This window comes from Chenopodium quinoa, unplaced genomic scaffold (genome assembly GCF_001683475.1).
Source record: "Chenopodium quinoa cultivar QQ74 unplaced genomic scaffold, ASM168347v1, whole genome shotgun sequence".
Classification (NCBI taxonomy): Eukaryota; Viridiplantae; Streptophyta; class Magnoliopsida; order Caryophyllales; family Amaranthaceae; genus Chenopodium; species Chenopodium quinoa.
In genome coordinates, this window is record NW_018744311.1 from 977,745 (window position 1) to 995,622 (window position 17,878).

Genomic DNA, 17,878 nt, shown 5'->3' on the forward strand with positions numbered 1-17,878 from the left:
AAGGGCCATTTTTCCATTGAAATGTCATGATTGTTTACTTGCTTTTGCTTTTTGTTGAACTTTATGCAATTAATCTTGCACTACTACAGTACTACTTATTTCAACATCTGAAAAAAGCTCCATTTATCTGTAAAAGCCAAAGCATCTTCACTGCTTTGTTGTTATTGTGCTACCTGGTCTTTGATGCCCTTTTGCGAATGCATATACTAGGTAGGAGTACGTAGCTCCTAGTTTTACAAGCAACGATAACAGTAAGCTATTAATTACAAAAATGAACATCTTATGGATTAAATTTAAAACAAGCTTCTCAAACACCATGTACTGAGAATTGGTATCCACTTATTTACGAAATTTAACTTCCCTTAAGCAAGGGTAAAAGCATACAACGGGTAATCAAATTCGAAAACTAGCATGCTCAATTTTTGACCTTGTATTTCTTACAGTTTCTTCATTTCAATCACTAGCATGGAAAAACAGGGAAGACTTGAACATGGGGGACTTGATTGTGCTCTTCACCAACCGCTTCTGATATACTCCGTATCATTTATGCCTAATTCTTATCCTACACCCAAGTTGATGTAAGCCATTTCTTTCGCAGTCCAGCTTAGCCTAATTGCTTGCAGAGGCACCAAATCTTGTTAGCTGAACATTTGACATTATATACCCTTGGGAATTTGGGATGTTTTTCTACTTCCAATTTTCCATGGCTGCAGTTAAAAGAACAGAAATATGTTAAACAAGAAAGCTTGAATGTTTCATAACTACCTCATCAAAATCTTTACTTAAAAGTTGAATTCCATCAATTAACTTTTTACACACTATCCATTTAGTCCTAAATGCTACTAAATGCATCACAAATTAAATAGCTTAAAATAGTTTGATAAACCTTAAGACTTCACTCAAGCTCAGATGACAGATGTAAATGTTACGGGCCAAGTGGAGCAACCCTTAGCTTGAATCACTCCTAAACAAATTGCTTAAAAAGTAATCAGCATGACTTTTCTCCCTTATCTATCTTCACCTCTAAACATCAACATCAAATGAAACAGGAAATAGCAGACTTGTATTGGGTCACGTCTGTCTTTGTTTGATAAGTTAAGTGTGTACTAATTGGACCAATGCTTGGCATCAAGCCACTCTATCTTTATTGAGTTTGATCCAGTAATAATATGAATCAACAGTGAGAAATAGGTTTTTTGCCATCAGATTCTTCATGCTAAATTCAATTATGAATATATAAGGCTATCTTTTAACTAGATTTACATGTTTAAGACCCCAAATATATTAATGTACCTAGAAAATTGATACAATTAAGGCTAGGTGGCTCTAGAAACAACTAAAGATATTCCTTTACTCTCGGCGAGCTACTTAGAAAAATCAATTATTCATTCACAACTTATGGCACAGCCAATAAATCAAATTATCTACAAAAACTTAAGTATGAGGTTGGCACTTCTGACTGAGCTATATATGTAGTCTACAAGCTAAAATACTAGAAGTAGCTAAGTAAGGATGATTTTAAGCACTCCAGGATCGTCATAGGCTCGAGCCACATGCACTTTTGATCTTCCCAAAAGGAGGAAACTAGAACTCACACCCATCGGGCTCTATCAATGATTTCCTTAAAGAATAACACTATACCGCACGATTAGTATCCATCTAACACCTTGAATAGTGTAACATCAGATGCTTTCATAGCTTCCTAATGTTCTCTAATGATAAGTGTTGTTAACTTCCAATAAGATAACCTTCAAATATTCTAAAATTCACACAACTTCAATTTCAAAGTTCAAATTACAGCAGGGCAATCACTCTGAAAATCAAAGATAATCTCCTCACACATCCATTCACCCTCAATATGATCATGCTCTTATACAAGAGAACATCAACAAAGCAACTTTGACTTGCTCTTATACAGTAAGAAAAGGCAAAATTTTGACATTGACAAGATTATAATTTGTCTGATGAACCAAATTCAAGCTCACCATTGTTAATATGTATCGAGTGGTATCAACTATGAGCATATACATGGTCGAATCAGTAATGCATTAAAGAAAATTGCAAAATTAATCAAACTTCTAGGCCAACATCCATCTCAATCACACCAAACCCTAATGTATACTACTAATCAACATTTGATCAAACAAAAAAAAAAAAAACTTTGACTGAATTTTGGTGTTATTACCCAACAAAAATCGTTGCATATGCCAATTACCCAAAAACCCAAATCATCCAAAAAGATTAATACCACAACAACTGCAAAAAAAAATCCAAACTTTATCAACAAATTAAAACAAAATCAAGAAACTTACCATGAAAAATATCATAACTTTCTTCGAGATTATGCTAAAAAAGATTAAGGGTAATCTTAATCTTGATCTTGGTGTAGAGATAGGCAAACAGAGAGATTAAGACGAGCTTCTTGACATTGCGAGCGTTTCAAGGCGGTGCCACCGCTAGAACAGAGCGATTTAACGGCTTCCAATTGAGATGGGCAAATAACGGCGACAAGACAGTCGGAAAAAGCGCGGTTAAGGTGGCGGCAAGCTGATTTTCTCGCCGGACCCGCCGGAATACGGCGATGGCAGTCGAAAAGAGCGTTTTGTAGTCTCTCACATCCTCCTTTTCTCACACCTTCCTTCCAATCTTCTTCCATTTCTCTAATCCCCCCCCTATGACCCTCCAAAAGGTTACGAAGACTAGAGTGTATCTGTGTTAACTTACAATATATACGTAACATGTATATTTAGAAAGAAAAACGTAGTTAAAAAGAAATCGAAAAGTGTAAGTTATTTAATTGAGTGTACAATAGGTTTTTTAGTCTTTCTTTACACACATAATATTAATTTGGTTGTTACTAACCCTTTTTTCTCAACTTTCAAAGTGTCTAACTTGTAAAGTTAAGTACGTATTATTCTATATAATTGTAGAAAAAAATTATTACTTCGTTACTATTTTAGACTTTATACTTCTATGGCTTTACTTCAAGACTTAAGAGCAGGATAAAACCTAATAACCAAGCGTAAATTGTCGTAGTATATAGAGTTTGACGGGAATTTGAGGATAATATCTATATATCATCACTTTCATCATTAATTAAGTGCTTATGTATGATGGATAGGCTTAGCCGCTTAGGCTATCTCAAGAGATTGAACATTTGCTCTCAATCCATACTCTAATTTAAATACAAAGTACCTTATCAAAATGTCACTTACTATTTGAATATTTATATTTTTAAACACAAGTGTTAACTTTAGTATCAATTCTAATATTGATCATTATGTGCTTACATATGTGGATAGGCTTAGACTATCTCATGAGATAGAACATTGATCTCAATTCATACTCTAAGTTCAATACAAAGTACCTTATTAAAATGTCAATTACTAATTATTATTTTAGGTATTTATATTTTTAAACACAAATGTTAACTTTAGTATCAACTCAAATATTGATTATTTCCACATGAATGTCTATCTCTTTCCTTTTAAGAAATATTATGAAAGTACAATTTAGGAAAACAAATAATGCATTGCTTTGAACTTTGAAGTAGTATTTTGATATAATTGGTTTGTAGATGCACCACCGTTAAAAAAAACCTTAAAAAAACCCAAAAAATAAAATAAGGGAAATATATCAAAATTATTATATCCTTCCATTTTTATAAGATTATAATTTTCATAATTGTAATCAAAGATTTCACCAAAAAAACATGTCTAGGTTCAAAGGAGGGTGTAGGCAAAGTATGATGCATTGCAATACAGATGATCTGAATCCACCAAAGCTGACTCTATTCCTTTTCTTGTCTTTTTGTGTCTTCCCAAAAACCACTCAATTTTCTCTTTACATTTCTACATTTTTTTTTCTTTTAATTTTTATATGGTTTTTTTTTGTTTTTACAATTAAAAAAAAAAACTTTTTAAACTTTAATCCCTGATTCCCTTTTACAATCCCTACCTAAAAATTGCGTAACTTTATACTCCGGCCGTCGTCCCTTCGTCGGCGCAACAACCCCACCTCAAATAATCAGAGATTGATGCCAATTTTCAGTGGAATGTTTTTTAGGCATATTTTGTGGTAGTAATTTATCAATTTTTATATTGAGTATCAAGAATTTCAATCTGGGTTATTATGGGAGAGCTCGAGGAGATTGGTCATGATTATGGGTAAGTGCTCTAATTTTATTATTATCTTGTTAATTTTTTTTTTTTTTTCAATTGGGGGTTTTTGTTGGATATATAATTAGGGCTTGAGTATTATAAAGATTGATTTTTTATTGGAATTGGTGTGATTTATTTGCTGAATTATCGTTGGTTGAAGCTTAGATTTTGATCAATGATTGAATTTGTGTATAAACAAAACAATTTAATTGAATTATATGTAAGTGCTAAGTGTACTGAATTTCTGATTTTGTTTAGGGTTAGCACTTAAAAGTATGCATTATTTAGGGTAAATGTGGAATATTTAAAAACAAGAAGAATTATTGAATTTGTTGGGATTTTTCTTAAAAGGTGAAAATTTGATTTGGGTTTATTTGATTTGCTTGTTTATTTGGAATGATTGTAGGTCGGATATAGAGGTTGATGACTTAAGGTGCGGGAACATTGCGGAAAAGGATGTTAGTGATGAAGAAATTGATCCGGAAGAACTCGAAAGGCGAATGTGGAAGGATCGAATCAAGCTCAAGCGAATGAAGGAGAGGGAGAAAGTAGAGGCCCAGCAGGCTGCTGAGAAGCAAAAGCCTAAGCAGACGAGTGATCAAGCTAGGAGGAAGAAAATGTCAAGAGCACAAGATGGGATTTTGAAGTATATGTTGAAGTTGATGGAGGTCTGCAAAGCGCGAGGATTTGTGTATGGAATAATTCCGGAGAAGGGAAAGCCGGTTAGTGGCGCGTCTGATAATTTAAGGGCTTGGTGGAAGGAGAAGGTCAAATTTGATAAGAATGGTCCTGCTGCAATAAACAAGTATGAAGCTGACTGTTTGGCAATGAGTGAAGGAGCTAGTAATGGAAATGGTCAAAACACTTTGCAGGAATTGCAAGACGCTACTTTAGGATCGCTGTTGTCGTCGTTGATGCAGCATTGTAATCCTCCTCAGAGGAAATTTCCTCTAGAGAAAGGTGTGCCTCCACCATGGTGGCCTTCAGGAGATGAAGAATGGTGGTCTAAGCTGAGTTTGCCGAAGGGTCAGAGCCCTCCGTATAAGAAACCACATGATCTGAAGAAGATGTGGAAAGTTGGGGTTTTAACTGCTGTGATCAAGCACATGTCTCCTGATATTGCAAAGATAAGAAGGCTTGTGCGGCAATCTAAATGCTTACAAGACAAGATGACTGCTAAGGAGAGTTCAATTTGGCTAGGGGTTTTAGGTCGGGAGGAATCCCTTATCAGGCAGCCTAGCAGTGATAATGGAACGTCAGGTATTACTGGAAGTCCACCAGGCCCGCGTGGTGAAAAGAGAAAACCTGCTGCTAGTAGTGATAGTGATTATGACGTTGATGGCATTGATGAAGGTGCAGGTTCTGTTTCTTCTAAAGATGAAAGGAAAAATCAACTAAGTGATGCAGAAACAATGGGTGAACCTGTGATCAATAATCGTTCTTCTTCCCGGAGTAAGAACCCTATTGAGAAACAAAATAAGAGAAAAAGATCACGTGGAAAAGCGAGCTCAATTGATCAGCAAACCACCCCTTCTATGGATGATCAGCAGTTGGCAGCTAGTGTTCCGCAATTGGCACCTAGCGATCAGCAAGCTGCACCATCTACAAAAGAGAATTTGGTGGGTGAACCTGCAAGACCTGGTCTTGTGTCTGACTTGGACCATAATGATTTCCAGATGCATGATAACCAGCCGGAGAATGGCTCGATATTTATCGAACCCTTGGTTTCTATGGACAGTGATATAATGGGGCAATTTCATCCTCCAGCCTCTGATTATAGTCAGTTTAGTCACTTTTCTAATGTCCGTCCTCCCCATTTGATGTCTGGACATAACATGTTTGTTGGAGGCCAATCGTTCCACCATCCAACGGTACAAGGTGCTGAGTTGCAACACGGTGATCCTTATTATCCATCAATTCAATATGGGCAAAGACTTGATGAGCAGCGTTTGCAGCATACCATTAGTGAACCCCAAACTAGGCAAGAAGCTGTTGGAATGCATCTTCCATCCCTTAATACAACCGAGAATGATATCACTGGAGGCCACTTGCACCATTATGGTGTTGATGCATTCCAGGAAAAGAATCGACCCTTTGATAGTCATCTTGGATCTCCCTTTAATGGTCTTTCTATAGATTTTGATCAATTTGATACTACTTTCCCTGAAATTGAGGGCTTTGGTTTAGACGAGGATTACTTAGCTGGTGATGACCTTGACATCTTGCAATACTGTGGAGCTTAGAATGGCGGAGTGGTTTTTTTGCAGCTAAAACTGTGAGTCGTGATTGTGATTTTCTTGCTGATATCTTCAGACTTTCATGCTGTGACAACAATTTAATTTAGCTTAATTTTCTTTTTCAGGCAACGCTCCAGGCAAGCTGAATTAATGATGAAGTTTGAGCTTGTGGCCTGTATAGTTGTCAGCTTGAATAGTCCTTAAAGTTTCAAGTTACTAGATTAGTTTAATTCATTTATCCAAACAACAGTACAATGATCTGTTCTTTAGTTGACATAGAAAGTTCGGGATTTGACATTATGATATTGATATGTTTGGATTAAATAAATTTTGTATATTTGGTTGGTTGATCTTAATCTTCTCATTGCTAGGCATTGAAATTCTTCAGGTTTGATAATGATTGTAACAGTTCTGTTTAAGGTGGAAAATAAAACGTTATGTTCAACATTGTGATTAGTAAAGGATAGGCTAGACTAGAATATCACCAAGAATCTGCTTCATGATTTATTTCGCTGTTTTTTTCCAATAGAAATTTAATCTTTATACAATGAATGAGGCATTATATTGTTTCAGAACCTTTAATACCTATGGCAAAACATATTGCCATAATTGGAGCAGGAACATTTGTAAAGAATCAATATCCCCAGATTATCTGAAATTTCTGATCTTGTTTCTGTCAATTATATTTGGAGTCGTTCTCAGGTAAGCATTACTCTTTTACTTATGAAATATTGATAAACACAAAGAGCTAGTATTTCCAAATGTAAGTGGGGGAGATGCTGGTCTTTGTAGTAAGGAATCCTCAGTTGTTGGAGTTGCTGTTGTTCTTGCTGGCCAATTCAGGTCTCTTTCTCTCTCCTTTTTTTGTTTATTTATTTATTTTTATTTGTGAACTTTTATGTTGTTATAATGCCTTGATGAAATTAATTCAGCATGTAAAGAGATCATATACTTTCTAACTTCAGTCATACTATATATGCTAAGAAATAAGTTTGTGTATTCTGGTTGTGTTTAGGCTATGCCATTAATGTAGTAAACAACATGACAACACTGAAATTTTTTGTTTTAATTAGGTTTGATTGCATAGTACTACGTATTTTGTATCAGTTAGTTTATTAGCTTCACACAGCTTTCACTATTTCTTGCGCGAGGGGAATTTTTTTCTGTTGGGGGGAGTTGGGTGGCGGAGTTTGTTTATATGCTTAAGAGTGTAATAGATACAAACAATATAATTTTTTGCCAACTTGTTTTAAATTCTTTAGATTAAGGACTAAGGAAAGACATTGGTTAGTCTTCTGCTGCTGTTGGGATGGTTATCCTTATGATTGTGTACCCAAATTCTGGTGTATTAATTGAATCTATAATATGAGATCCATAATTTCTACTCATCTCAAGAAGCTATGGACAATTTATTTGCATCTTGACGTTCATTGCTTAGGTAGATATGACTCTGAGACTGCTCAAGGAAGGCAAGCATGTGATCCAAGATAACCCCCCCCCCTCTCTTTTTCTTCAACAATGGCCATCAATGCTTGTAATCGTGGAATTGTTGGTGATGAGAAGGTTTCAGTCCAATAAGCGCAGAAATGGACCTTGGTTCAACAAAAAAGCAGCTGCTGGAAGTGAGTGATATTCAACATTTCAATTCAACCATTGAGCAAGTAGTAGATTATTGAACAGAAAGCTTAAGGAACACTATTGATTCTTACGGCTCATCTTACTCAATCAGTCCGTAGATATTTGCTTCAGAAGCATGGAAGGTCTGCTTTTGAACTACTCTGCTTTAGTTTCACATATGAATAGTTAGTTTTGTGGTAGACTAGTGAATGTGTGTCTTGCTGAATATGGTGATTGGTGTAATACTTTATATTTCTCTTTTGGGTGTGGATGTACTTGCTCTATCTTTTTTTTCCCAATCTTGTTTACTCCCTCTATCTTCCACTGGACCGGGGTGCTCAAAAATTCAAAAGTAGTTTCTGTTGATAATGATTGTAGCTTTCAAACTTGTTAAGGCCACAATAATGGTTTGATCTGCTTATTAAGTTAGTTGTTTACTTGATTAGGACTTAGTTTGCTCTTGATTATTACATCCTAATCCTAATTCTTAAAGTTGAGTGGATTGTGTATGATTTTCTGATTTCTAGTCTCTATGGACCGATGGGGCTGGGTGGCCTCTGCCAGTGGGAACCCACTGACAGTCCAAAGCCTGGATAAAGGAGGAGGGTTACGGTAGGCCAGTGATATCCAGTGTAAAACTTTCACATTGCTTGACATAAGCCACAATGATTGAGACTAATACTAGGATGGGCGACTTCCTGGGAAGTCCTCATGTTGGTTCATATAGCCGACCCTACTTATGGGATCAAGGAAGCAGAAGAAGACATCCATTTTTCGTCATTTATCATCTCTACCTCTTAACCGATTATCTTAATCTGCATTGTTCTTTCGGATTATGTATGCTAAAGACTATGTAGTATATAGATTACTGTAGTGATAACAGCAGTTTAAAACATCCTGTCAAAATTTCAATGGCTTACTAGATGGGTTCATCATGCTAGTTACTCTTTTATTGACATTTATCTAATAAATCTGGAATCAATGAGGCTGATGAGGTGGCCGTTAGGTTGCATTCTTGGATTAATGTCTGTTAGATTTTGGCTCTTACATATTTTTATACATCTGTTTGTGCAGGTATCCCCTGAAATTTCTAGTAAACCAATCTGGGCTGTTGCAGAATATTACAGATTTGAGCCTGGTTTCATTGAGGTATATGGTATTCTACTGTGCTTTTGCCTGTAATCTATCTGCCTTTTTTGGAGTTTCTCCTCGGTTAAAATACCTATTGGATGAACAGGGCAGGCGGCTAGTCGAAGAAATAGGAGATATGATTAGTGTCCAAGCTATTGTGGAAGGATCAATGAACAGTTCTTGGAGGAGGAACTTCACTCTAAGTGTTCCAATATTCCATGGCTAGTTGGCTGCTATATTTACATTTCCTTTTGTGAATCCCTTTCAAATGAGGCTTTTAGAAATAAACGTCTATGCTTTTGGTGGACGCTTTTAGAAATAAACGTTTATGCTTTTACTTGTAAGGTCTGTATTTCTAGACATATATGCTAATATGCCTCTTTAGCAAGTTTTAAGTTACCAAATCATTCATGAATGCCTCCCAGCTTAGAAAGTTGCTTTTTAGAGGTTCGGTTCAAGGGTTCAACTTGTTTAGGTCCATAAGTACGAATCTTCCTCTATGGATCACTCACGAATGCCTCCCAGCATGACTTGATTTACTAGATAACTGAAGTGATGTATTTGATCGGGCAACACGAGATGTGTAAATGATTTTACTAGTCATTCATATATTGGAATGATGTTTTCTTGAATGTGTATTAAGATATGTGTGTTTAGTCATATATTTGAACAGGAAACACGAGATGTTATCTTCTCCAAGCAAATGCAGGATCTAGTTGAGCTATAGATGATGCAGAAAGCCGGAATTTGACATTGTGTTATTGATATATTTGGATCCTATGGATTGTAGATATTTGGTTTGGTTGATTTTAATCTTCTTATTATGAGTAGGTATTGTAACAGGCTAACAACGCGGTTTAAGGAGGAAAAGAAAACAGTGTGTTCAACATTGTGGTTAAGAAGTCAATACTTTATCAATAAACCTATCTAAAGAGTAAAGATATCCTGTATAACGATGCGAGTACCATTGAAAGCCAGTATGTGACCAATATGGTGAAGTCTTCAACAAAAGTCTTATTCGATACGTATTGTTTTAGTTATGGATTAGTAGCTGTTATCGAGCTAATTGTTTAAGTTTTAAAATGTTAATTTCATTTACATCACATTCTTATATGGAGTATAAGCATGTAAGATCAATGTCAATCAAATGATGCTTCTCTCCTTAAACACCGACACCTGCACAACTCAGGTCGTGCCACCTGTCCTGTGGAAATTTCCATTTGCATACTCATCATTACACACTACAGAAAGGCCCGTTTAATTTACTTTGTTTTTGGGTCATCATAAATGGGTAGTATTATTCTTTGAGATGGTAATAAGCCCAATTTAAGATACACCATTGGGCTGGATACTGGATCATGGGATATGCCAGAGATTTAATGAAGCTTCAACTCGTGTTTGCAACAATTTACTGCTGCTTATGTTCATATGCATGCAGTTATTTGTTCTAGACTATTTTTTGTTGGAGTGGAATTTGGAATTGTAACGAACACTTTGATCTATACACTGTAACTTAAATAGATATTTGTTGGGAAATTATTTCGAAGTGTGGTAGAATTTTGTAGTAATCGAACAGCTAAAAACAAAAATCGATGTCAAACAAGCATTTTTTTAAATACTATTTAGAGAGCCATAAAAACAAGTAAGAAAAGTCAATTTTAAAATTTCTTATAATCTAAAGGAAAGATTTAACCAACCGAGTTACCCCTCATTCTCTCATATATTCAACATTAAAATGCTACTGTAGTGATTACTTTTATTTTTGGCGAAAATGTCGACATATAAAAAACCAATAAGAAAGTCATTTATCAAACATAGAAAACCATAAGTGAGCACAAAAAATTGGTGGTAATGGAGTAATAAGTATACAGAAAATATCTAAGCAATGCAATGCCACGTGTTATGCTACTACTCTTTAGCATGGAAGTGTGCACTGGTCGTTTTCAAAAAAATAATTAATTAGTCACCATCCAATAGAACAAGGTCTTTGGTTCTTATGATGCTAATATCTTAACTAACACCCCCACCTCCCTTCTCTCCCGAAGCATCTAGAAAAAGTGAATCAAACATGCTAACGTTTACTCTTCACTCACCACTAATACTTGTTTTTAGAGATATTTCCCACTTATTACTTAATAATTAAGTAGAGTCAAACCTATGTACACTTTTTAATTTTTCTATTAATAATAAGGTATATTAGTGTATACGAGTACTATTTTCATTTCACTATACACCATAAATCCATAATAATGTGTTACGGAATCCTTGTTATGGATCTTAGTTTGATTAACCAGATTTTAAGTTTTATTTTACAAAAAAATTCAACTAATTCATGATTCTACAAGATAGTAGGAAACCTCTATCACTAAATCCAATGTCAAATTTGTACTCAACTCATGTTAGGTGAGATTTAACATCCAATTATCTGGTTTCGAGTGTAGTTGAGATCCAAATTTGTTCATCAGTTTAAGACTGAACTCACATCGTCGGTTCATTCTTCCGCTCATACAAGATTAATATCCAATCATCTAGCTTCGAAATGCAAGCGGGGGTAATTAGTAAAGAGATTAGCTAAAATTAATAGTATATGAATGAGACGTATGACCCACAAAGTAGAAGATATTTCCCAAAATATCAAGAGCCCTAGATATTTTCACCATCACTTTTTCAAACTTCTATTAATAGAACTATAAATACTTCATTTTAGCTTACTCTTTTAGACCATCAACAAGACAACAAATACAAAAATTCCTGCACTTTTCCGTCTTTCTCATCCAACTCTTCTTCTTCGTCATATACTTACTTTTCCGGCGAATAATGGGTCCCACAAATGGCGGAATCGTCGAAACACCGACACTCGATATCGAAACCCCCGGAATCCTCCAGCGCGTGTCCGAGGAAGGCGGCGGTTACACCTTCGCACGCATGGCGGCGGCGGCACGTGACGGAGACGCACGTGCAGCGGAGGTGGCGCGTGAGATGGCGTGGGAGCAGCTTCACTGTGGACCATGGCACTCTGTGTTGCCCATTTGGAGGGATGCTTATTCAATGGCGTGCTTACACGTGGCGAAACACCATTTCGCCGGAGGTGACTTCTCGGAGACGATTAGGGTTTTGGATTTGGGGTTGATTATGGGTGGGACCCTTTTGAGGGTTGACTTGGAAAATGCTGTTGATAAAGTTATGGCGGTTTTGGAGGAGAGAGAGAATGGGAGTAACAATGGTGAAGGGAGTGATAATGGTGGTGGGTTGTTGTTTTCTTCTGCTGATTTTAATGAAGCTGAGGTAAGGTTCGTTTTCTTTTTTTAATTTAGTATTTTTTGGATGATGATCTAATTTTGATTCAGTTTTGATGGTTGATTTCATGTTGTTTGGGAAATTTGAGTTGGGATTTTGTAAAATTGAATTGCTATTAGCAATGTGTTTTAGTGAGCTGTATTGATATGTTTTTCAGCTTTTTTAAAGGGTTTTGGGATTAATTTGGGAAATTTTGTTTATAATATATTGGGCTGATTTGTGTAGTTAAATCAATTTATGTGTGATTTGATGTTGTTGTTGTATGATCACTGGAGATGAAATCATCATTGGGATTTTGGATTTGATGATGTTGTTGTATTGATTTGTCATGAAAATTGTCAAATTCAACAAGTCTGTGTAAGTTATGATGCATTTTCTGGGATATTATATTTGGTGGGTTATTATGATCAGATGATAACTAGAGATGAATTGTCATTGGGATTTTGTCTTTGATAATGTTTTTGTATTGATTGGTCATGAAAATTGTCAAACTCAACTAGTCTGTGAGAGTTATGATGCCATTTGTTGGATTTTTTATTTGGTGGGTTATTTATGATAAGATGATCACTAAAAGATGAAATCTTGGTCAGTCCACAAGTGTGTTTAAGGTTTCCATGATGATGTTGTATTGTTTGGTTATGAAAATTATCAAACTCAACAAGATTGTGGGAGTTATGATGCATTTTCTTTGTATTGCTAAGTTATTAAATGTTTGTAACTTTAGATCTTGTTATAATTTGTTAATTAGTGGAGTGTTGCTTAAAAAATGACTGAACTTGATTGTTGATTATAATTGGACTGGTAGGTTCTCAGGTCATTGCCTGCAAATTCACTGTCTTCGAAGCTTGTTGCAAGACGCTCTGGGTTGTCATTGGAAGGGTTCCTTCGTGACTATTTTCTAATGGGTTTGCCTGTTATAATCAGTGACTCGATGTCCCATTGGCCCGCTAGAGCTAGGTGGAACAACATGGAATATTTGAAAAGAGTGGCCGGTGGCCGAACAGTACCTGTTGAGGTGATTAGCTGATGACTATTTCCTCTCAACTCTACTTATGGGCAAGTATACCTCTTGATAATATTATTTCTTTTGACTGTTTCTTATTTTAAATATACTTTTTTGCTTTAAGATGGTGTGTTAATCAAAAGCAGGCATTTAATCGTTGTTTGCTGTGACTTTGGCTAAATGATGCTGTAAATTTGCAGACATAATCACCATTCCCCCTAGCCCCGTCCTGTTTTAGGCAATACCTGTGGCTTCATCGTCAATTTTGTTGGACTATTCTTATAATTAGGACTTTGACCTTTGAATCTATTCAGCTATGCTAGCAAAGGATTTGATGAACTATGTTCACTTTGTTGTGCTCTGATACTTGTTATGTCTAAGTGAAACAAGAAAAGATGTAAAGGAGGTTACATACAGTTTGCATACGCTTGTATGAAAATTGGGAACATTGAAAAGGGTATTTGATTCTGATTCTTGGGAATGTTGGGGGGTAGTGGAGAAGCTTGTTTGAAATTTGTGAACCTTGAAAAAGGTTTTTTTTTTTTTCTCTGACGTTTTTATTTTTGCTGAACTGAAATCACTTTTGGCAAAAATAATGTTGAGTAATGTTTTTCTTGTTTTACATGGTAATTACATTACACCTTCATAGCACTAAATCATTATATAGTAACTTGGACAATGGATCTGTTGTTTTTAATTTTGCCTCTATATTCTAAACTTTCCCATTTTTCATTCCACTATCAGCAATCAGTTACCAACTTACCAGTCATGGAAGTATGTGATTGTAGTATACATATTGTAGGCATCAGCACTTTCCATAGTGGGTTTCTGCACCTAAAGGATTGTTGCACTGAACATGATATCATTGCAACAAATTTGTCGCCATGTCCTGTTTTTCAACCACTGCTGATTTGTAATTTACCTGAATCTCCTATCCTCCACTCTAGGGTTCTTTGGAAAAGCTATCTACATAAATGCTTTTAGTTAACTTTTTTCAGGTTGGAAAGAACTACCTATGTTCCGAGTGGAAGCAAGAGCTTATCACGTTTTCCCAATTTCTGGAACGAATTCAATCTGGCAGCACTTGTGCAGCTCCTACATACCTAGCGCAGCATCCTTTGTTTGAGCAGGCATGTAAGCTAACATGCAAGATTTTTGTGTGTTTAGCTATTGATACATTATGTTCATGCAATTACTTGTTGGTTCTAGTGACAGATAAAAGAGCTTAGGAAGGACATTCTTGTTCCGGACTATTGTTATGCTGGTGGCGGCGAGCTGAGGTCAATTAATGCTTGGTTTGGTCCTGCTGGAACTGTAACTCCGTTGCACCATGATCCACACCATAATTTACTTGCTCAGGTATGATAAAACCATGACAAAATTATGATTCTGATTGTTTTTAATTTTTTTATTTTTTTTTATTTTGCATCCTATGTCAACTTTAGATTCCATTTGGTTCAATGGTCAGTTGTTATCTCAATCAATTCTATCGTGATCTTATCTTCTGAAGGCTTGTGACTTCTCCTCTACCAGGTTGTTGGCAAGAAGTATGTAAGACTCTATGCAGCCTCTCTGTCCGAGGAACTTTATCCGCATTCTGAAACCATGCTACGCAATTCCAGCCAGGTAGGCCTTTGTTCCTTTCTCAATAGGTTCTATTTTGTTTCCTGTATGATAAATGGAAATGTATATTGCATATAGAACATTACAACTTCACACTAATTTCTGGTGTTTGAATGCTGTTAATACCTGTTCAGACTTGTATCTTATCATCTACATTCTTTCATCTGAGATCACTCTGATGAGGTGGTAAAAATTTTGTTTGTAGATTGATTTAGATGACATAGATGACAATGCATTTCCGAAAGTGAGGGACTTGGAGTTCATGGACTGCATTTTAGATGAAGGTGATATGCTATACATTCCTCCTAAGTGGTGGCACTACGTGCGATCTCTCACACCAAGCTTATCAGTTAGTTTTTGGTGGAGCAACCCTGAAGGTTCACCCTGAGTTGGCAGTATCCTATTTGCTTAGATCGCGGAAATTTTATTTCAAAAAATTGATAGAATTAGGGTGATAACATAGACACTCGCATTTGCTACGATGTCATTTTGATGTATATAGACATTCAAATGATGAATGATTGAAGCGTTTGGTCAGTCCGAACCTCTGAACTCGTGCATTGTGAAATGTAATTGAATGCTTTCAAGCATCTCCTAGATATTTTGTCAAATAAACTTCATTAGTCAGTCCTGCTCTTATGTTCTGTGTTTAGTAAAATTATATCTTATTTTCATAAGAAGATATTAGAGATTTACAGTAAAATTTTGAGTCTAGTCTCAGAAACTGTACCTATTTCATGACAGAAACCTTCCATTTGACGTCAATGTCTTAACCAATACGTTCAAACGAAGGCGGTTTGTAAAGGTTAGGGGTGCATGAGAGAATGGCATATGATGAGTCATTTTCAGCCTCTGGCCATCCTCACAGATTAAGCATCTGAATCCGTTTTTTGTTCGAGTGGTCGTTATTTCAAGTCAATCATTGATAATTTACTTGCATTATAGTGATCATATCACCATTCCCACAAATATGCTCATGTAACATCTACATGGGACCCTAGAAGCGATGAAAGCTGAGACTGGCACAAGAATGATCTGAGGGACGAAGACGTGGAAGAGCCTTGGGCGGATATAGGTTCAATAATATCAACAAATATCTTCTGCATACACTGGGAAGATGAAATTCAGCCTCATTTCATCCTAGACAATAATTTTTTCTTGGACGTATCGTTTCGAAACTTTGTGTAATCAGGACAGTGTGCCCTGGTTTTGTAGTATATGATGTATGTACCTTCAAATGTACTTGTTAGTCTTTACATAATAATAATAATGCATCAAGAAAATGATTACTAAACTACCAGTAGAAATTTTGAACCATCAATTTATATGGCCCCTTAAAGTATTTGTCTAAGAAAGATGTGGAAGAAGAATGGTCGATTGAATGAAGGTTTGATAATATCAGGAAATATCTGTGTTACTGTTTATGGTTTAGGATAGTGAAAATTCAGCCTCATTTTTTATGCGACACAATAATTATCTTGGTCGTTTTGTCACAATTTATTCAATTATTAGATGACCCTAATTTTGTATGACAATAATTTGTACCTTTAATGTACTCGTTAGGGTCATTACATAATGCATCAGGATATTAAACGAGTATGGCCCCTTGTCTTCAACTACATATCAACGGAAGTTGAACCATAAAATTAAGAGTGGTTAGGAAATATTCGTCTTATTATTTTGATATTTGACTTTTTCTAAGATAATAAGAAATAATTTTACACTCGTAAACGTAAATAACAGATGACTATGCATGACAATACTCAATCATGTCATGCCTAGGGTTGGCCCTGGCTTATCAACATGGCGGGCATCACGCCAAGCTTGTACACACAACTTGTCTTAAGAATTCCTTTCAAAAAAAGGATTTTCTAAATCTAATTGTTGGACATTTTGGTTTGTCTATTCAATGAAATGACGGAAATTGATTGTTGAAGAGTAATACAATATCATACAACATTAAAATAACACTACCATTCCCTCAAATATATACGTAGTATATAAATAACACTACCATCAAAAGTAGGACTGTATGAGTACTATTTTATTATGGACGGGTAGATGAAAATGAAGGAGATAGTGAGAATGCTAACGAAGTATATAGACTTGGCCAATTTTCACCTTCACTAGTTGTTTTAGTGACATGTATTTGTGAGTTTTGAATTGCAATATGAACTTATTAACTCAGAAGAACTAGTCATGCATAAATATTATTCATTTAAACAAGTAGTAAATAAAATTAATCTACACTAGAAGACTTGATTGGTTGCAACTCGAATAAAATTAACCTACACTAGAGACTTGATTGGTTGCAACTCGCTAAGTAGACACATCAACCAATCTTTGCTTGAAATGTTCTACTTGATGATGTATGTTAAATGGGATTGAAAACGAGAATGATCAAGGTAGATTGTACTAGTATGCACAAACATCACGAATTCACTAGCACATGTTATACAATTCAAGTAATTAGATCAAGTAAAATCGGTAAATATGACCCAATATATCCATACAACAAGCAACCCTACGTATTAAGGTACATACAAAGTAGAATAAAATAGTTTACCAACTAGCTACACTCATTAACACCGTCCCCTAAGGTACATACATATTTTTTGGATGTTTGTAATAACTTGAATTGTGTGGATACCCCTTTCTAAAGATCTAACGCATAGCCCCTATACAACATATACTAAATTACTAATATCAAACCTTTATTCAAATATGTACTCGCATTGATGAGGTTCCATCTCATAACCAATACCACGGATGGTAATTAAGACACGTGAACTACTTAACCTATTAGATAT

General features: G+C 35.6%; 3 protein-coding genes across 3 annotated transcripts; 2 read left to right on the forward strand and 1 right to left on the reverse strand.

The window, feature by feature from the left end:
- Window positions 1-292: 292 nt before the first annotated feature.
- LOC110695981 lies at window positions 293-2,697 on the reverse strand. The gene is made up of 2 exons (XM_021873235.1): window positions 2,313-2,697; window positions 293-707 (listed from the first exon to the last, which is right to left on the reverse strand). The coding sequence occupies exon 1, from the start codon at window positions 2,654-2,656 to the stop codon at window positions 2,369-2,371; it is 288 nt and encodes a 95-aa protein (XP_021728927.1). The 5' UTR covers window positions 2,657-2,697; the 3' UTR covers window positions 293-707; window positions 2,313-2,368.
- Window positions 2,698-3,717: 1,020 nt separating this feature from the next.
- LOC110695982 (ETHYLENE INSENSITIVE 3-like 3 protein) lies at window positions 3,718-6,844 on the forward strand. Its single transcript, XM_021873236.1, has 3 exons — window positions 3,718-4,166; window positions 4,567-6,435; window positions 6,523-6,844. The coding sequence occupies exons 1-2, from the start codon at window positions 4,132-4,134 to the stop codon at window positions 6,401-6,403; spliced, it is 1,872 nt and encodes a 623-aa protein (XP_021728928.1). The 5' UTR covers window positions 3,718-4,131; the 3' UTR covers window positions 6,404-6,435; window positions 6,523-6,844.
- Window positions 6,845-11,849: 5,005 nt separating this feature from the next.
- On the forward strand, window positions 11,850-16,362 carry LOC110695983 (lysine-specific demethylase JMJ30-like). The gene is made up of 6 exons (XM_021873237.1): window positions 11,850-12,430; window positions 13,248-13,457; window positions 14,444-14,575; window positions 14,661-14,804; window positions 14,979-15,071; window positions 15,274-16,362. The coding sequence occupies exons 1-6, from the start codon at window positions 11,963-11,965 to the stop codon at window positions 15,454-15,456; spliced, it is 1,230 nt and encodes a 409-aa protein (XP_021728929.1). The 5' UTR covers window positions 11,850-11,962; the 3' UTR covers window positions 15,457-16,362.
- The last annotated feature ends 1,516 nt before the right edge of the window (window positions 16,363-17,878 follow it).